The sequence below is a fragment of the Phyllobates terribilis genome, unplaced genomic scaffold, assembly GCF_046119375.1.
Source record: "Phyllobates terribilis strain yellow unplaced genomic scaffold, ASM4611937v1 Scaffold_5__5_contigs__length_657084704, whole genome shotgun sequence".
Lineage (NCBI taxonomy): Eukaryota > Metazoa > Chordata > Amphibia > Anura > Dendrobatidae > Phyllobates > Phyllobates terribilis.
The window spans coordinates 116,538,847-116,560,223 of NW_027362765.1; the positions used below are offsets into that span (position 1 = coordinate 116,538,847).

General features: G+C 47.3%; 1 protein-coding gene across 1 annotated transcript; it reads left to right on the forward strand.

Annotated features, from left to right (window-relative positions):
• The first annotated feature begins 4,237 nt into the window (after window positions 1-4,237).
• Window positions 4,238-8,674, forward strand: PCK1 (phosphoenolpyruvate carboxykinase 1). The gene is made up of 10 exons (XM_073682781.1): window positions 4,238-4,392; window positions 5,126-5,370; window positions 5,542-5,723; window positions 5,806-6,009; window positions 6,234-6,421; window positions 6,643-6,805; window positions 6,938-7,162; window positions 7,303-7,434; window positions 7,552-7,647; window positions 7,745-8,674. Exons 2-10 carry the CDS (start codon window positions 5,147-5,149, stop codon window positions 8,197-8,199), a joined length of 1,869 nt encoding a protein of 622 aa, XP_073538882.1. The 5' UTR covers window positions 4,238-4,392; window positions 5,126-5,146; the 3' UTR covers window positions 8,200-8,674.
• Window positions 8,675-21,377: the final 12,703 nt, after the last annotated feature.

A 21,377-nucleotide genomic window follows, 5' to 3' on the forward strand; every position in this document is an offset into this window, starting at 1 on the left:
CTATAAAGGAGTGGTTCTGCAAGTGGTGACCACAGACCATTTCTCTGTTCTCATCCTTTTTGGCTGTTGTTTTGGTCACTTTTTCATTTTGCCATTGCTCTCACCCCTAGAGGTACAGTAGCATGAGGCAGTGTCTACAGTACAACCCACAGAAGTTGCTCAGGTAGTGCAGTTCATCCAGGATGGCACATCAGTGCGAGCTGTGGCAAGAAGGGTAGCTGTGTCTGTCAGCACAGTGTCCAGAGCATGGAGCAGATACCAGGAGATGTGGAGGGAGCCATAGGAGGGCAACAACCCAGCAGCAAGTCCGTTACCTCCTCCTTTGTGCAAGGAGGAACAGGAGGAGAACAAAATGACCTCCAGCAGGCCACAAATGTGCATGTGTCTGCACAAGCAGTTAGAAACCGATTCCATGAGGGTAGTAGGAGGGCCCGACGTCCACAGATGGGGGTTGTGCTCACAGCCCAACACCGTGCAGGATGCTTGGCATTTGCCACAGAACACCAGGATTGGCAAAGTCGCCACTGGCACCTTGTGCTCTTCACAGATGAAAGCAGGTTCACACTGAGCACATGTGACAGATGTGACAGAGTCTGGAGACGCCGTGGAGAGCGATCTGCTGCCTGCAACATCCTTCCGCATGACCGGTTTGACAGTGGGTCAGTAATGGTGTGGGGTGGGATTTCTTTGGAGGGCCGCACAGCCCTCCATGTGCTCGCCAGAGGTAGCCTGACTGCCATGGTCATCTGGTGTAGCACCCCATCACTCTACTTCTTGGTCAAATAGCCCTTACACAGCCTGGAGGTGTTTTTTGGGGTCATTGTCCTGTTGAAAAATAAATGATGGTCCAACTAAACGCAAACCGGATGGAATAGCATGCCGCTGCAAGATGCTGTGGTAGCCATGCTGGTTCAGTATGCCTTCAATTTTGAATAAATCCCCAACAGTGTCACCAGCAAAGCACCCCCACACCATCACACCTCCTCCCCCATGCTTCACGGTGGGAACCAGGCATGTAGAGTCCATCCGTTCACCTTTTCTGCGTCGCACAAAGACACAGTGTTTGAACCAAAGATCTCAAATTTGGACTCATCAGACCAAAGCACAGATTTCCACTGGTCTAATGTTCATTCCTTGTGTTCTTTAGCCCAAACAAGTCTCTTCTGCTTGTTGCCTGTCCTTAGCAGTGGTTTCCTAGCAGCTATTTTACCATGAAGGCCTGCTGCACAAAGTCTCCTCTTAACAGTTGTTGTAGAGAGGCTGGTGACTCGGATAAACTTATCCTCAGAAGCAGAGGTGACTCTTGGTCTTCCTTTCCTGGGGCAGTCCTCATGTGAGCCAGTTTCTTTGTAGCGCTTGATGATTTTTGCAACTGCACTTGGGGACACTTTCAAAGTTTTCCCAATTTTTTGCACTGACTGACCTTCATTTCTTAAAGTAATGATGGCCACTCGTTTTTCTTTACTTAGCTGCTTTTTTCTTGCCATAATACAAATTCTAACAGTCTATTCAGTAGGACTATCAGCTGTGTATCCACCAGACTTCTGCACAACACAGCTGATGGTCCCAACCCCATTTATAAGGCAAGAAATCCCACTTATTAAACCTGACATGGCACACCTGTGAAGTGAAAACCATTACCGGTGACTACCTCTTGAAGCTCATCAAGAGAATGCCAAGAGTGTGCAAAGCAGTCATCAAAGCAAAAGGTGGCTACTTTGAAGAACCTAGAATATAAGACATATTTTCAGTTGTTTCACACTTTTTGTTAAGTATATAATTCCACATGTGTTAATTCATAGTTTTGATGTCTTCAGTGTGAATGTACAACTTTCATAGTCATGAAAATACAGAAAAATCTTTAAATGAGAAGGTGTGTCCAAACTTTTGGTCTGTACTGTATATACGTCTGCTTTTAATCTCTTTGGTCTTTGGTCGTGTTAATAGTACCTTGTGTAATACAACACTGGCGGCAGTACATATGTTCACGGCCAAGCTGGGACTTGTAGCCCAGCACAGAGTTTGTGATAACCACTGATATCTGCTGATGTCAGGGAGTGTAATGTAAGAGCAGAGACTGCACAGGACAAAGGACAAGGCAGCTGTCCATGACACACACCTAGTACGAGCCTCCACGACCCGGCCAATGAGGCGCCTGCCTGTGACCGAGCCTGTGTGCCGGGCCTGCCTTGGTGGACCGCTGCCACCGCTATCTACCGGCTCTGTAACAGCCAGGAGATCTTGCATCAGGTCTTTCCTAACTAGGTGAAAGGTGACAGCACTGAGTAGATGAGAGGGAAACGTCTTCTCCATGTGGCTGACAGCTGAATAATCAGAATAATCCCAGAGATATAAAATAGGAAGAAGTCTACGCTCCAATCTATTATTTATCTAAAAGTTTTTATGCATTTATCTATCTATTTTATCAATATCAATCTATCTATTGATCTGTTATCTATTTCTATTGATCCATTTATTATTTGTCTATCTTATATCCCTTATTCTATCTATCTATCTATCTATCTATCTCATAGCTATCTATCTATCTATCTATCTATCTATCTCATAGCTATCTATCTATCTATCTATCTATCTATCTATCTCATAGCTATCTATACATTCCATAATCCTTATTTTATCTATGTATCTCTCTTTATTTCTATTGATCCATATATTATCTGTATGTCCATCGTATATCCCTTATTCTATCTATCTATCTATCTATCTATCTATCTATCTATCTATCTTTCTATCTATTTCATATCTATCTATCTGTCTATCTATTTATCTATTTATCTCATATCTATCATATATCATTCTATTTATCTGTCTATCCCGCATTCTTTATTTTATCTATCTCCTACCTTATCTATTTCTCTATCTATATATCTATTGGTCTATCTATCTATCTATCATCTATCATCTATCTATCTATCTATCATCTATCATCTATCTATCTATCTATCTATCTATCTATCTACCTACCTACCGATCCATTTATTATCTTTCTGTCTATTTTACATCTTGTATTCTATTTAATTGTCAATCTTATCTCCCTTATTCATTCTATCTTTTTTTATCACATATCCTTTATTTTATCTATCCCCTACCTTTTAATTTATCTATTGCATACCTATCTGTTTCTCTCATATCTAACTATACATTCCATATGCCTTATTTTATCTATCTATCTATCTATCTATCTATCTATCTATCTATCTATCTGTCTATCACATATCTATCTATCTATCTATCTATCTATCTATCTATCTATCTATCTATCTATCTATCTATCTATCTATCCAAAGTAAAATTCCTTATATACAACAACTCTCTTAAGCCAGGATCACCAATGTTGCCTTTTGGGCCCTATATGAGATATGAAACACATGTAAAAACATATATAATAACTGTTATGACTGTTATAACACCTCTATGCAAATTCATTAAATTCAAGTTACTGATCTGCTACCTATCATTCAGTGGGCCAGAAGTGGCTCTTGAAGCTTTGAGCAAAAATGCATTGCCATTGGGTGTTGATGGACAGCTTCTCCCCCTTCATATAGGCATTTTTGGAGGCTTCATAGTAAGTCGATATTGTGATATTTTGACATCAAGCAATAAATCACTGACCTGAAAACCATGAACTCTAGCAGGCTTCAATAGGTCCTGACAGACAACACCACCCTGCGGAGATTCTAATTATCTACCTCATATTTTTGTTTGTCTATCTATCTTTTCTATATTTTTTTTGTATCTATGTATCTGGTCTATTTATCTATTGCAAATATTATACCTATCTATGTAGATACATATCTATACAGATATATCTGTTTCTTTATATATTTACATATTGATTCTGGCATTACTGTTCTGTTTGTTTAAAGATAAACAAACGGAACGTAGATATATGAATGAACATGAATGATAAAACATTCTATACATTCTAAATCATAAATTCCATCAGAATATTTCTCATTAGAAACCCTGAATCTATAAGTAATAATATATATTCCATGAAGAACAATGTGCTGCGATAGTAAGTTGTTACTGTACTGCAGGTGATAATGGCTGAGTACACAGTGTATCCTGCAGCGCTGTTCTCTGATCACTCTGATCAATCATTAGCTCTTAAAGGAATTTTGATGTTCAGAAAAACTATTACGGCAAAAACTTGTTTATCATCTGAGAATCAGAAGAGATCAATATAATAATGGGACAAACCTCCAGAATTGGGAGGGTGCTGAAGGCGGAGCATGAGACACTTAAGAGTATTTAAGGAAACTTCATTCAACCTGTAATCATCAGAGGAAGCTGAGAATAAAGTCTGAGTTGACTTGAGAAAGAACCAAGAACCAAGAACGATTTTCTGCTTCAGGAATTTTTTCTCTTGTAAGTACATAAACTTAATCTTAAAAATGCATTTGTCTTGAAATTTAGTGATGATATTATGAGTTTTGTAATATTATTAATGGTTCCTCGTGATTCTTTTATATTTTTAGGATTATTTTTTTCTATGTATCCGTTTGAGTGCATCCAGTTGTTGAATGTGTTCATTAGGTCTCCCCAACAACCAATTCTTGCAGTGGTTCATAAAATGTGGTTATTTATGGCCAGTTTTAAGGCATATAAATAGAGTTTGCAATCTATCTCTGATAGCACTTGAGAATGTTGCCTCCTAATTATTCATATTCTGTGTAAATATTCATGAGAAATGTTAATGTTACTGCACATAGCTATTTCCTTTTTGGTTAACAATGGTTCAAAATAGACACATTGGTATACACACATTGGGATACTACATTCCTTTAACTGATATAGAAATGGAAAAAAATAGGTTCAATAAAAGGTACAATAATGGGCACTCATACTATGCCTTTATGTGTCTTTTTTTCCGGATCTACATTTATCAGATATATATGTATTTGGTAATTTTTTTCTTAAATACCACAGTGTCCCCATTTTTAGAAAATAAAGTGCCATCATGCCATCCCAGAAAATGTCAATATTATTAAGGGACAGCTAGGGGCACCTCAGTGTTCCTCTATTCTTCAAATTGATTATATGCATCGGTATTTATGAAGATTTGTATTCTGACTGCTCCCTTCTTTTTCTCTAATATTAGAACAAATAATAAAGCACCACTATGCCATCACAACAGAAAGCAGAGCTTCAGATCTCTGGCATTGTAACCCAGGGAAACCTCAACAGCCTAAGCCCGGATGTGGTTGATTTCATAGTAAAGTATGCAAGGATCTGCCTGCCAGAGCAAATCCACATATGTGATGGATCAGAGAATGAGAACAAGAAGCTTCTCCATCAAATGGAAGAGATCGGCATGATTAAAAGGCTCCATAAATATGAAAACTGGTAAGTACAGTACCCATTGAAAAATTACAGGAACTTAAATATTTCTCCCAAAAAATCCATTATAACTTAAGATGTTTTCAGAAAATCTTTGAGTTGAGGACAAGGGTGCCCTAACTTTGGCTCAAAGTGTTGTGCTTTTTTAGATACTGATATTTTTCTTTCCTTCTTTAGTTGGCTGGCTCGTACAGATCCCCGTGATGTGGCACGGATTGAAAGCAAAACTGTGATTGTAACTCAAGAGCAAAGAGACACAGTACCTGTTTCCAAAAGTGGTGTCAGCCAACTGGGCCGCTGGATGTCAGAGGACGATTTTGAAAAAGCCTTTAAATCAAGGTTTCCTGGATGCATGAAAGGTAAAATAAGAGAAATACTAATCAAACTGTAGAAACTTTGCAGTCAATGTCTTCTTTACTAACATGGCATCTTTAAACACAGGTCGTACAATGTATGTCATTCCATTCAGCATGGGACCTATAGGCTCACCCCTCTCCAAGATTGGCATCCAGCTGACTGATTCTCCATATGTGGTGTCAAGCATGAGAATTATGACCCGTATGGGCACTGCTGTCTTAGAAGTACTCGGGGAAGGAGAGTTTGTGAAATGTCTTCACTCTGTCGGCTGCCCATTACCTCTAAAAGGTATTGTTCTACATATAAAAAAATGTATAATCAATTAAATAATTAATCTATTTTAGTACATTTTTTAAATATTTTTTTTATTTTAAATTAATTTTATGGAAATAATTAAAGAAAAATATTTTGTACAATTGAAACTCAAAATATGTATATTATAATTTACCATAATACTGCTATTAAAATAATATTGATTGGACAATAAAGAGTTGCAAATTTAAATTTTTTAGAACCACTTGTGAATAATTGGCCGTGCAACCCAGAAATGACCCTCATCACACATATTCCCGACCGAAGAGAAATAATTTCATTTGGAAGTGGATATGGGGGTAACTCCCTTCTGGGCAAGAAATGCTTTGCTCTTAGGATTGCCAGCCGGATTGCCAAGGAAGAAGGGTGGCTGGCAGAGCATATGTTGGTAAGGAATGCAAAATATGTGCTTGATTATTTTAGGATTATTAATTTATGTTTATTTTTAATGAATAAAATATTATTACTAGATTTGCCGGGCACATAATGTATTAGTATGCAGAGAGTGATATGCCTCCATTAAATGAGCGCTTTGGACAAAATTGAAATTTCTCATACAATAGTTTTGAATTTTGTTAATGGAAGTTATTTTTCCTCTTTTTTTTTAAGATTTTGGGAATCACTAATCCTGAAGGAAAAAAGAAATATTTTGCAGCAGCGTTCCCAAGTGCTTGTGGGAAAACAAACCTGGCAATGATGAGACCATCTCTCCCCGGCTGGAAGATTGAGTGTGTCGGAGATGATATTGCTTGGATGAAGTTTGATGAGCAAGGTAATTATAAATTATGACAGCTTTGTATCATCTATCTAGCTGAAGAACATCTAAAATGCTGAGTCTTCACTTGGGCAGAATTTAAAAAAGTATCAAAGGATCAATTTTGAGAAATATCTTGTATCATTCTAGGCAATCTCAGGGCCATCAACCCTGAAAATGGATTTTTTGGCGTGGCACCTGGAACATCCGTGAAGACCAACCCTAATGCAATGGAAACTATTTCCAAGAACACCATATTCACTAATGTGGCAGAGACTAGTGATGGTGGTGTCTATTGGGAGGGCATGGATGAGTCTCCTAATCATGAAATATCAATGACATCATGGAAAAACAAGGAATGGACACGAGGAGATGGTAAGCCATGATAAACATTTTAAAAAATGTACACTATTTGCCCCAAACATTGAAAAAGTAAACCATACCACATCAAGAACCATGTACTGTCGAATCTCTGTGCCAAAACACCCAATCAATTATCCTCTTCATTTCTATAGGTGAGCCTGCGGCCCACCCCAATTCCCGATTCTGCACTCCGGCCAGCCAATGTCCTATCATTGACCCTGAGTGGGAGTCTTCTGAAGGAGTACCCATCGAAGGCATCATTTTTGGTGGACGTAGACCTGCCGGTCAGTATATATATTGCTTATGTTACTTTTGATTAAGGCTGTCATGAACTCTTTGTTAAGTTTTATGGCTACCTCATTTATTATCTTTTATGAACAATCTATGGTTTTTATTTGAAGGTGTGCCACTAGTTTATGAAGCACTGAGTTGGCAACATGGTGTCTTTGTTGGGTCAGCAATGAGATCTGAAGCAACAGCCGCAGCTGAGCATAAAGGTAAGTTATTATGAAACATTGCATCTCAATTATATCTGTAAATTTCCATCTTTATGGACAATATGAATGGTTAATAAGGTACTTTTCTTCTTTACAGGAAAGGTCATAATGCATGACCCATTTGCCATGAGGCCCTTCTTTGGCTATAACTTTGGCCGATATCTTGCTCATTGGCTCAGCATGGAACACCTTCCATCTACCAAGCTGCCCAAGATCTTCCATGTCAACTGGTTCCGTAAAGACAGGCAAGGGAGCTTCCTGTGGCCAGGCTACGGCGAAAACATCCGTGTCCTGGAATGGATGTTTAACCGGATCAATGGGGAAGATTGCGCCACTGAAACCCCCATTGGCTACATTCCAGCTGAAGGGTCTTTGAACTTGAAAGGTCTTGGAGATGTCAACATGCAAGAGTTATTTGAAATATCCAAAGACTTCTGGGAAGACGAAGTGAAGGACATAAGAAAATACTTTGATGACCAAGTGAATGCAGATTTACCCTATGAGATAGACTGGGAACTAAACTCTTTAGCGGAGAGATTGAAACAGTTGTGAGACAATGAGGGGGTTAGTGGTAGAGCACTTAAGATGTTAGAGAAGTAGATATCTCTGAACCTTCAACCTGGGTCCCATCAGTTGAATCTATTACCATGTGGTCAACAGTTAGTACCACTGCTTCCTGGGCTTTAGATGTAATGGGGGCGACCTACCTAGTAATATGTACTGTATTCTGTCTTCCATTCTTTCTTTATACCTTCTGTAGCTTATATGTAGGAAGTAAGATAGGGGAAGCGGAAAAAGAGGACGAATAAGTTTTTGGTAGACTGTAAAGAGGTTGTGGAGTGAGCAATTGTGAGTATGGAGGATGAAAAAAAACAAAATGAGGGGAGAGAGGAGAGTCTTGGTTTCAGATGTTCTTTAGAAAATCGTTTATATATTTTTTATATTGATTTATATTATATTTTAGTTTTTATGTCTATTTTCTCACTATGATTTCATGAGTAATAATAACATTTTTATAAGAAAATGATACATGTCTCATGTCTTTATTCGTCTTAAAAAAAAACATACTCTGTAAATGGTTATAGACCAATCATGGTCTATATAAGCAACGCAAGAGTACTCGATAGCTCACATCTGTAATGAAAAGTCATATATATTCAGGGGCGGATAAAGAATAGCCAGGGCCCGGGCAGAGCAGAAGGTGTGGGGCCCCCCTCAGCAACAGATCTATCACAAGACATGATTCATTCGGCATCTGTTCCTCCTCTCCTCTGATATTCGCCGCCTTCCAACTTTGATTGATGTGAATGACGTATCCTGCATCATCCTTATAGCCCAATGAAATCTTGTGCCTGCACAGGGACATTACTGCCTTACACAGGTGCACTTTTGCTCTGCACTACTGCAGGCAGGACATAAAACATAACTGTGCATGCCCGCAGTAGGGCAGAGCAAAGTGCGGCTGCGTGAGCCAGCAATGTCCCTATGCAGGCACGGGATTTCGTCAGATCATGAGGATGATGCGTTTGCGTCATCCACATCAATCATAGCCGGGGATCAATATCAGAGGTGAGGCGGGAAAATCTGGTGCGGCTTTCTTCAGCCTGGCTGGTGGACTTTATAATTAACTTCACTGAGTTTCTCCACCACCTCATACAGGCCTTGCCACTTGACCAGGAGCTTGCTCTCAACTGTGGGGATTAGCACCAGAACACGGTCCCCAGGCTTAAGCTCCCTCAGCCTCGCTGATCAGTTATAGACCCTTGCCTGGGCCTCCTGTGCCTGGAGGAGATGCACCTTCACGATAGGCATCACTTTTGCCATTCTCTCCTGCATCTGGGCGACATGTTCTATGATACTCCAGTGGGGCGTTATCTCCGCTTCCCAGATTTCCTTGGCAATATCCAGGAGCCCTAGCGGATGTTGTCCATACAGTAGCTCAAACAGAGAGAAACCAGTAAAGGCTCGTGGAACCTCCCTTACCGAGAAGAGCAGGAACGGTAGCAGGTAGTTGCAGTCACGACCATCCTTCTCTACGACCTTTTTGAGCATCGCTTTTAAGGTTTTATTAAAGCGCTCCACCAGGATGTCTGTCTGAGGATGGTAAACAAAGGTTTGTAGCTGGTCAATCTGGAGGACCTTACACAGCTCCTACATTAACTTGCAGTGGAACCATGTAGTGGGTGTGGGTGGAGGAAGCAGCTTAGGGTAGCACCGTCAGGAGGAGTATAAGAAGGAGGGGAACCATCTAGAAAAGTCGAGTCCTGCTCAGGAGAGCAGTGTAGGAGGGTCCAGGCTCCTGGCTCCAGTGCTTGGAGCAGGAGTTGAGTGGAGAGAGAGAAGAGTCGGGCCTAGACTGAGAGGCCCAGGAGAGACAGTGAGAGAGGATGGGAGCAGAGGGAAGGCTCCAGAGACAGAGGGGATCCCAGGGGCACGGTAAGTGCAGGAAGCCACCCGTGCGCCCGAATCTACACGGACGTGGAGGGATCAGGCTGCAGAGGGGACCGGTCCCTAACTAGTGGAGAACAACCAGGCTCAGCTAGACAACCGGAGGCTGCTGCATTTGTGACACCCCAGGGGTCTGGTTGCCACAGTAATAGAGATATTACGTCTGAGAGCAGGTGGGAGGTCTCTTGGTCAGGAATCTTATGCATGCCACACCTCCTGCCCAGTCCTGGGAGGGGAAGAACTTCCCCTATATAAAGCTGGGGCTGAGGCAGGGTTAGTGAGAAGAGTAGAGAGAAGAAGAGAAGCAGCATAGGAAAGAAAGATCAGGAGCTCTGTGGGAGCAGGCTAAAAGGAATCAGGGGCTGGCAGCTGAAGAGCTCGCCCTGATTGAAGAGTTACTACCGGACCCGGAGTCCGAGGCTGTGGGGATTAACCCAGACCCAGCAGCAGAAACCGCCCGGCAGGGGATTTCAGGTCCTCTGGCCAAGAAACCCGAAGGCACGGTCACACGCGTGGGACCAGCACCGCCGTCATGGAGCGGAAGCCACTAGAAGGCCCCGAGTCACCAGCCATACGGGTGAGCACCACACGGTACACTCAGGGACGTGGGCTACTTTTACCCGCCTCTAGCAAGGTAGCCAGAAGAGTACGATTAGTTGGGGAGGCCTACAACTCCGCCTGGCCAAGGGGGATCCCATCTGCTCAAGGACTGACCAGGCCCCGACCGCTAGCCAGTACTCCGGGAGGGTCTATCTTTGTCACCAGTAAAGACCCTGAACTACACCGCATCGTCTCTGAGTGGTTCCTGCTACCCCCATCATCCACGTCGGCTGCCCTGAGGCCATACCCCTCCCGTTGGGGGTTATACCATCTACGCTGCACTATCCTACCACCGGCCTCAGCGGTCTGCCCTGCAGCGGCAGCTCCATAGCTGCATTCAACGGGTGGCGTAGTCGTCCTACATCTACTGCTAATATACCGCCACTTAGTCTGACTCCCTGGGCACGGACCGGGTCACCGCCACGAGACTACTACCCCCAACAGGCCCGGCTCCGGGTAGTCCCCGCGTGCGCAACGCTACACCAAGTAGGCCCAGGGGCGCGTCAACTTTTGGCGTAGTCGGCAGGATTTCGTGCCCGCAACCACCGGGTACTGCGTGCCTGAAAAAGACTGTTCAAACTTACCAGTGGTGAAGATTCCCGCCATCCGGCGCCATCTTCAGCCTTCTTCCCGCCATCGGTGAAGGTTCCCGCTATCCGGCGCCATTTTCAGCCTTCTTCCCGCCTTCCGTGGAGTTTTCCCGCCGTTGGACGCCATCTTGAAGACGCCGCGCGGGAAGAAGAGGGGCGTGGACTCCAAAAGCGCGCGAGAACTGAAGCCTCGCCTCACGTCCGGACGTTGCGTAAGGTCCTGGAAGGAGCCCAGCAGACGCCGACGTCACAGGAGCGCGACGGAAGGTCCTCAACCCTGACGATCCACTGCGGAGCCGCGGCCTACGGAAGAGGATCATCGCAAGGTAGGCCACGGTCCACTAGGGGGGAGGAAGATGTCGGATACGGAGGAGAGCTTCACTGCCTCAACCCCCGCCAGCGCCAGCGCTGCTGCAGTCATGCCTTTCACCATGCCCTATATCCCGGGAGCAGCCTGGCTACCCCAGTACTCAGGGGAGTCACATACCCTGAATGACTTTAAAGAAAAGCTGGATAGCCTCTTCCAGGTGTACCCCCTCACAGAAGAGCAAAAAGTGAGCATCCTGGTGGCCCAACTAACCGGGGCAGCCCAAAGGGAGGTAAAGTCCTGGCCACCTGGGAGGAGGACTGTCGCAGGGATACTAACCCGGCTGAGGGACACCTTTGATACCCGCACCTCAGCCGAGATTAAGCTTAGATTCTATGGGTGCAAGCAGCGAGCACATGAGAGTATAAGGGACTATGCACTAAACCTACAAGAGGCCCTGAGAGCCATTAAGCAGACCGACCCTGACGGCGTGGGAAACGAGGACAGGCTGTTGACCGAACAATTTATAGAGGGACTATATTGCAATGCCCACCGAACCCAGTTGCGGGCAATGGCCTTACAGGATCCTCATCTGGACTTTGCACAGTTCAAGGACAGAGCCATCCGGGTGCTCCGAGAACCGGCACCGAGTGGCGTTGTGACCCACAGGCGCCCTACTACCGCTTACCACCAGGAGGCGGCGCCCTTGTCGGCAGGGCCTGTGGGAGCTGACGCGCAGGCTTTGAACAATGACCCGGCTCCAGACCTGCACCATCAGGTCCAAGAGCTAGCTAAAAGCGTTGCTGCGCTAACCCGAACTGTGCAGTCTTTACAGGTTTCCATTCCAGGGAAGATCCAGCTGGCATCCGGACCGGAGGACATCCCGTGGCGTCGACCAAGGAGGACCCCACCGGCCAGAGGAAGACCCAGCGACCGATACAACGAGGACGGACAACCCATCTGCCGCCGCTGCAATCAACCCGGACATATGGCAAGGTACTGTCCTTTAAACTGGCACAACCTGGGGTAGAGGGCCAACCCCCAGGAAAAAGATCACCAGGCCCATCGAACTGGCGCAACAAATATGTGAGAGGACGTCCAGTCTTGCCTGTGGTACTGGATGGCATCCCTATGAGTGCCCTACTGGACACCGGGTCACAGGTCACCACCATCCCGTACGTGCTCTTCAAGCAGTACTGGAATGACTCGGATATAACCCGCTACCCTGACGACGACTTGAGTATCATCGCCAGCAATGGTCAACCCGTGCCACAGATCGGATTCAAAGAGGTGACCATTAAAATCGGTAGAGTTGAACTGGCAGCACAGGGACTGATCATTGTGGACATTGACAAGCGTGAGAGTCACCCAAAGATAACTCTAGGAACTAATGTGATTGAAAATTGTCTTGCAGAGGTGATTTTCATTTTACAGCAGATTGCCAAGAACGCCAGCTCCGGCCAGCAGCGAGTGCTCCAGAAAGAGATCCGGGCACTGATGCGACGGCAACAAGTGGAACTCTCCGGCGGTGAGATTGGTAGCGTAAGAATGTGTGACCCTTTCCCTATTGCCATACCCCCGAAAAGTGAAATGATGATTTGGTGCCGGGCAGCTATTGGTCTGAGAGGTAGAGATTACCAGGCCATGGTAGAGCCAGTCTACTCAGACAGTAGGCCCACCATTTTGACAGCCCGGGGGGTAGTTGATGTACGCCATGGGAGGGTACCCGTTCGCATAATAAATATCGGGAAAAGGGAAGTATACCTGCCCCGGTATGCTACGCTAGCCAAATTATATGCTATCAACCAAAATTCTATACAGTCTGTGGAACCCTTGCCTCCATCTCACCCGGAGGAAGGTAACGGCTCTACGAAAATAATGGAGGATTGGTGTCAGCAACTACATTTGGGTACTGACTCCACTCCCTCCCACCAGAAACAGGGAGTCTATCGGGTGGTTCAAGAGTACGAGAGAGTGTTTAGTAAACACCCGTTAGACTTCGGGCGAGTCAAGGGGGTAGAACACCACATCCCCACGGGAGACCATCCTCCCATAAAAGAGAGGTATCGACCCGTACCCCCTGCACACTACCAACACGCCAAGGGGATGCTTAGAGACATGAAGGAGGCTGGGGTAATCAGGGATAGCTGTAGCCCCTGGGCAGCTCCACTAGTCTTGGTCAAAAAGAAAGACAACACCATGAGAATGTGTGTAGATTACCGGAAAATTAACTGTATCACACACAAAGATGCGTACCCCTTACCAAGAATAGAGGAGTCTTTGGCTGCTTTAAAATCTGCTAACTTCTTCTCCACCTTGGATCTCACTAGCGGGTACTGGCAGGTTCCTGTAGCAGAGGCGGATCGGGAGAAGACCGCATTCACCACCCCGATGGGACTTAGCGAGTTTACCTGCATGCCGTTTGGACTCTGCAACGCACCAGGAACCTTCCAGCGACTGATGGAGTGCTGTCTGGGACACCGGAACTTTGAGACGGTCCTGTTATACCTGGACAATGTCATCGTCTACTCCAAGACCTACGAGGACCACCTGAAGCACCTGGCGGAAGTGTTTGAAGCTCTGGCAAGTTACGGCCTAAAGGTGAAACCCTCCAAGTGTCACCTCCTGAAGCCAAAGGTGCAGTACCTGGGACACGTGGTGAGTGCTGACGGAGTGGCTCCCGACCCTGATAAGATCACCGCAATTAAGGAATGGCCAAGCCCCTCCAGCGTAAAGGAAGTGAGGCAGTTCCTCGGGTTAGTAGGCTACTACCGAAGGTTCATACCCGGTTTCACCAGACAGCCGTTGGAACTGGTAGCCTTGGATCATGTAAAGCTGACCCCAAGCAGAAGTGGCTACGTCTACGCATTAACCATCGTGGATCACTACTCCCGGTTCTTGGTTGTCGTCCCCGTCAAGGACTTAACGGCTCAAACAGCAGCTAGAGCCTTCCAGCAGCACTTCTGCCGTCCGCACGTTTACCCGGAGCAGGTGCTGACGGACCAGGGGCCTGCCTTTGAAGCGGAAGTCTTCCAGGAGTTCTGCACCCTGTATGGCTGCCGGAAGATTAGAACAACACCCTATCACCCGCAAACTAATGGACTTTGTGAGAAAATGAACCAGGTGGTGATAGATCTTCTGAAAACATTGCCCCTGGAAGAACGTAGTCTGTGGCCTGAAAAGCTGCCCGACCTGGTGGACCTATACAACCACATCCCTGTAGGTTCCACCAACTGTACCCCGGCTTACCTAATGAGGGCAAGACCTGGTAAGCTTCCTGTTGATCTGGAGATGGGAGTCCTGACACCCGAGGACACTTCACCAGAAGCAGACTGGGACACAGAGAGGCAGCAGCAGTACCGGAAAGTACAGGAGAGCGTGGAGCGTAGTCTCTGTCAAGCTAGGGAAAGACAAGAGAAAACTTACAACCAGTATGCTCCCGCTGTTCCCCTGGTGCCCGGAGAGCAGGTCTTGAAGAGGAAAAGACGGCTCCACAAGTTGGACGACCAATGGGAGAAGGACCCGTACACCGTACTGCCCTCAAGCCACGACTACCCGAAGGTCTGTACAATCAGTAAAGACGGAGGGGAAAGCACAGCCATTGTATCCCGGGATCACCTAAAGAAGTGTCCCGAACAGCTACGGAACCCTGAAGAGGAACAAGAGGACTCTCGACCCGTAGAGGAAAGGGAAGATATGGTTAGTACTGTGCTCGGAGACTTCCCTCGGTCTTGGACTCAAGTCAATGGTGCTGTTGTGGTACCCGTCCTCACGTTCCTCCAACCAGCATCCCAAGTGCCTACGGAGACACAGGTAGAACTGGAAGAACAGCCGGTCCAGGAGGCAGAAGACCCTACACAAGCAGACCCGGAGAATCAACCCTCTGCTTATAGTGAGCCTGCCATACCCCTAGTGAGCCAAAGAGTCCGTAGACGGCTGCCCAGTTTACCCTTGACAGCCCCTATACCCTGTAGCCCAGGACCAGTCAGCCAGCTCCGTAGGTCCACTAGGGTCACTAGAGGCCAGTTGCCCATACGGTGGAGGATCTAAAATGTTCAAGCTATTTTATTAATGTTTACCTGTCTATTGTTGCTTGTGTATAATTTTGTGTTTCTAGTTATTTATAGGAGTCTTTGGTGGATTTACCGGGAATCCTTTGTGTATATAGTTGGAGCGTAACCCAGGACGGACTGAAAGACTGTTAAGGACTCGGGGCAGGACAGACCCCTACCTGGTTACGTCTCCCTGTTTTTGGTGAAATGGACACCCTTGTTTTCTTGAAAAACTGCACCCGGTTGCGGACACGCCGTGACCATCCTAATGTTTTTCTTTATTGCGTTGTTTCTGTTTGTAATTTGTTATGTTACAAAAATATGTTTAGTCCCGGAGTACTAAATTTTACTAGGGGGGAATGTGACACCCCAGGGGTCTGGTTGCCACAGTAATAGAGATATTACGTCTGAGAGCAGGTGGGAGGTCTCTTGGTCAGGAATCTTATGCATGCCACACCTCCTGCCCAGTCCTGGGAGGGGAAGAACTTCCCCTATATAAAGCTGGGGCTGAGGCAGGGTTAGTGAGAAGAGTAGAGAGAAGAAGAGAAGCAGCATAGGAAAGAAAGATCAGGAGCTCTGTGGGAGCAGGCTAAAAGGAATCAGGGGCTGGCAGCTGAAGAGCTCGCCCTGATTGAAGAGTTACTACCGGACCCGGAGTCCGAGGCTGTGGGGATTAACCCAGACCCAGCAGCAGAAACCGCCCGGCAGGGGATTTCAGGTCCTCTGGCCAAGAAACCCGAAGGCACGGTCACACGCGTGGGACCAGCACCGCCGTCGTGGAGCGGAAGCCACTAGAAGGCCCCGAGTCACCGGCCATACGGGTGAGCACCACACGGTACACTCAGGGACGTGGGCTACTTTTACCTGCCTCTAGCAAGGTAGCCAGAAGAGTACGATTAGTTGGGGAGGCCTACAACTCCGCCTGGCCAAGGGGGATCCCATCTGCTCAAGGACTGACCAGGCCCCGACCGCTAGCCAGTACTCCGGGAGGGTCTATCTTTGTCACCAGTAAAGACCCTGAACTACACCGCATCGTCTCTGAGTGGTTCCTGCTACCCCCATCATCCACGTCGGCTGCCCTGAGGCCATACCCCTCCCGTTGGGGGTTATACCATCTACGCTGCACTATCCTACCACCGGCCTCAGCGGTCTGCCCTGCAGCGGCAGCTCCATAGCTGCATTCAACGGGTGGCGTAGTCGTCCTACATCTACTGCTAATATACCGCCACTTAGTCTGACTCCCTGGGCACGGACCGGGTCACCGCCACGAGACTACTACCCCCAACAGGCCCGGCTCCGGGTAGTCCCCGCGTGCGCAACGCTACACCAAGTAGGCCCAGGGGCGCGTCACATTTGCAAGGTGCTGCAGCCAACAGCCACAATTACATAGCCGAAAAGGTGGCCGCATAGGGTCCAGGGGACTGCACGTCGCCCGATAAGACCCGAGGCTACTGGTTTGGGACACTGATTGTGAGGTGCAGGGCAGTAGGGCGAGAGCCAGTGCAGGGAAGATGACCGGGAAAGGCACATAGAACGGGGTCCCGTTTAAGTACTCCTGAGAAACTTGAGAGTTGCTGAACCCCTTCCCTGGAGGACACAGGACGACGTGGGAGGTTACACACCGGCCCTGGTAACCTGGAGTCTTGAACAACCGTGAGTAAAACCTGAAGACTGCACTCCACTGTGTCCTGGAATTATTGCTGCGCCATCACCAGCCCTGCACTACACAGCACCAGCAATATTTACCTCATAACATCATCATACACTGCCCTGGAGCTTAGCTCTGCCTGTGGAGAGCTGAATCAACTCTGCTGCGTCACCATCAGCTCCAGAGGATCTGCACCGCAGTGGCGGCTCCATATAGCCGCATACCACAGGTGGAGTCACGAACATTATCTCTAAAAACTTTATTCCCCTTTTACTTTCCCTTTAATTGACCGCCCTGGGTCACGGACCAGGTCACTGCCACCCTGACATCCCTCAGCACCGACCGGCCCGGCTACCGAGTACCCCACGGCCCAGGGGGCGCGTCATATCAGGTCCTAGACCACCCCGACCTTATGGGACTGGGCATCACAGTCTGTTCCCACTGTCACTCTGGCCACAGGGTAGTTCTTGGCGTCCCCATGTATGCAGCAAATGCCCACAGTTTTGTCAGGGATCAGCTGGTGGGGAAGGGTGGCACTGATTAGGGTCACCAGACTCTCAGAGTCCAATAGTCCAAGCACCCTCACTCCATTAATAGAAGCAGCACACGCCTGCGTTGACAGTCCACACTGCAGGCTGGATAAGCGTAATAAGAACCACGTCTGCCTAGGCTGCAGTCCATTGGCTCAGGCGACATATGACACCAGCCGGCTACATGTCCAGGATTGTGACATCGAAAACAGACCACATCCTTAACATCCTTAACAGCAGTCTTTTCGGGATCCTCAGTGGAATTGGCACGCCCCCCAGTTGTGGCTCTACCCCCCTCCGTGGTGAACCCGCCCCCCTTTGGGTAGTCCAGTAAGGGGAAGTGACGATGTCCAGCTTCCTTTGGGATTTCTCAACAACCTGGAACCTCTGTACTAGGCCTACCATATCATCCACGTTCCGAGGATCACCCTGGGCAACCCATGTCTGTGACGCGCCCCCTGGGCCGTGGGGTACTCAGCAGCCAGGTCTCTGTGGATGCCGGTGGGGGATATCACGGTGGCTGGCCCGGTCTGTGACCCAGGGCGGTCAGTAAAAGGGGGGGATATTTATAGGGGATTTGGAAAGCGTTTGTGACGCCACCTGTGGAATGCGGCCAAAGGGAGCTGGTGTTACGGCAGCAGGTATGGTGTGGCTCTCCACAGGTAGAACTAGCTCCAGGGCAGTGTAGGGGTAGATGGTGGATGCTGGGGAGAGACGGCAGGACGGTCCCGGAGGAAAGACGGACACTCACACGGGGGGTAAGCTTCAGTACCTTTACTGGTGATGATGCAAGCACGGTCCAGGGTACTCCGGACGAAGGGGGCACTTTTGGACTCTCCACAGTGAGCGGGTATAGGGCCTCCTGATCTGTGGCTTTACTCGCTAAGCTTCTGGCCTGCCTGGAACTAGGCCTAGCTTGGTTACGGTCTCTCTTTCCCTTGCACCTGCTGACCTGGTGGTAGGGCCTTCTCTTGGAGATCACTCTCCTTGGACGCTGGGGCCTCTGTGACTCCTAGCCCTGGTACTGTAGTCAGCGTTTGGTAAACCTCCAGGGGTTCCGGTGGTCCCTACTGGGTATAAAGGGACCCCGTAGGCGCGGACTCGGTGTCCGGTATATATATTTCGGGGTGAGCCTGGTATGCTCCTCTGCCCCCTCGCTACTTCTTCCTTCTCCTCTCGCCTTCAGCCACACTCAGGGCCCTCACTCGTGCTGTAGGCCTTGGCTCGCCTAAGCACAGCAGCCAGCATGCTGCCTCTTCGCTGCTCTCTGAGCGTCAGCACGCTCTCAGCTCACTACTCACTGAACTAACTTCTTGACTGAACTCTAAACACCAACTGAGCTGCCTGGCTCCAACCTCCCTTTATATATCCCTATCAGGGCTCCCTCTGGTGGTTTGAGGTGGTAGGGTGGAGGTGTGTGAATGTGTGAGGGCCTCTTGTGGAGAAGTCCATCCATGCACCCTTCTGGGTTCTGTGGCACCAGTGCGCAGCAGGGCGCCACATCTGCATCAGCCTGGGAAGGGAGTGGATGAATCTGTCCATCACCACACGCTCAACCATCTGGGCAGGAGTGGAAGACTCTGGCTGCAACCATTTTTGGACTAGATGTAACTAGTCAAACATCTGTGAGTGAGGGTTTGTCGCCAGCATATGCCCAGTGGAGGACCCTTTGAGCTCTAACAGACATAGTCACTTCAGAGTGAGCAAATATCTCAGTCTTTAACTTGGCATATTCCTGTGTGTCCTGTAGGGCCAGATCATAATAAGCCTTTTGGGGTTCACCCGTTAAATAGGGGGCCAGAACCTCCGCCCACTGCTCCGGCGGCAGCTTCTCCTGCTCTGCCATTCTTTCGAACACAATAAAAAATGCCTCAACATCATCACCTGGGGTCATCTTTTGCATAGCTCGCCTTACCGCCTTCCGGACGTATGAGACATCACCTGGACTTGGGGGAGGGGCGGTTTCTCTGCTGCGAACTTCCCCCACTAGGAGTTACTCCTGCCATTGCTGCTGTTGGATCTGCTGCATCAGGAGTTTATTTGTCTCCTGCTGTACATCCTGCTGCTCCTGGTGCTGCTGCTGCATGTGCTGCTTGCTTTGGACCAGGTGCTTGATGAGCTCCTCCATGCTGCAGGACATCTCTTGCTGGCTGATGGCCTTTACCCAGGACATCCACCTTTCTATGTGGCAGGTACATGTGTACTCTCATGCCAACTGTGGTAAGACTTACTCGGCTGCTTTCAGAAGTAGACACAGTAATGTTTTTGTCTGTAGGTTTATTTAAAATGACATAAAGCACTGCAGGTTCCACAAAGTAAACACGGCCATGCTGGCACAATGGCAAAACAAAAAATAAATGATAGCACAGTCCATAGACATGCAGGATTTGCCCGCTTAAGTTGCAGCACACTTCAGCTCCTCCTGAGCTGAACTTCCTTCTCCAAACTCACAACAGAGAAAAAAAAACAGTGACTGAGCATTTAACTTCCCCAGCCACACCCTGAGGAGGAGATATGGTGAATGACCTCCCGCCCTTCACAATGTCATTCACAAAAAAAACACTAACTTTTAAAATGGTGGTTTATCCTCCAAAACACAACATGCTGGAGGAAATTTGTAGGTTTAGTTCACTAAAGCTAGTAGTCACAGTGAAACATATCTTCCCTCACATATATCACCAGTGAATCTGTTATACTTGTTATATACAGTGTGAACCCTCACATGGCTCCATATACAGATTATGAGCCTTCACACAGCTTCCTATATACAGTATGAGCCCTCACATAGCCTCCTATATACAGTATGAGCCCCCACATAGCCTCCTATATACAGAATGAGTCTCCATATAGCCCCCTATATACAGTATGAGCCCTCACATAGTTTCCTATATAAAGTATGAGACACACATAGCCTCCTATATACAGTATGAACCCTCACATAGCCTCCTATATACCGGCACACATTCCATACGCATATAAAAAATCAACACATACTCTACTTGCTCCCGCTCCCCTCTATTTCTTCTTGTGACTGGCGCATACATGCTGGTACTGGCACAATTACGTCATCATGCTGGCATTGTCACAGAAAATGTGATGAGAGCTTCTCTGGAGCAGAGCTGCCATTCTGTATTGTCGGCAAAGGAGCATCAGGAAAGCTCCCTACCCGGGGATTAGCGCCGCACAAAACATTATTGTGAGGACAATCAGGCCATGGGCCTCCCAGAGCCTCAGGCCCCAGGTGGCAGCCCAGATTTCCCTCATTATAATTGTTCTATGTACATATTATTGGGAGGTTCTTGGAGGTATTGGGTTAATTATGAGTTGCATCATTTGAATGTTAAGAGATGCAGAAATTATAGTGAGAATTATAGGGGTCTGTCCAGTGGGTGCATATGTATGAAAGGTGTACTGTATATGTATGGGGAGCAAAATAGTTACATTTAGCTCCCTTACTTATGTTAGTTAATACTACCACACCAATAGCCACATTAATAATAATAATAGTTTTTATTTTTATAGCGCCAACATATTCCACAGCACTTTACATGAGGA

Coding starts and splice junctions, on each gene's coding strand:
- PCK1 (XM_073682781.1), top strand. CDS start 5,147: ATGCCATCACAACAGAAAGCAGAGCTTCAGATCTCTGGCATTGTAACC. Junction 6,422..6,642: donor GGCTGGCAGAGCATATGTTG/GTAAGGAATGCA, acceptor TTTTTTTTTAAG/ATTTTGGGAATCACTAATCC. Junction 7,648..7,744: donor AGCCGCAGCTGAGCATAAAG/GTAAGTTATTAT, acceptor TCTTCTTTACAG/GAAAGGTCATAATGCATGAC.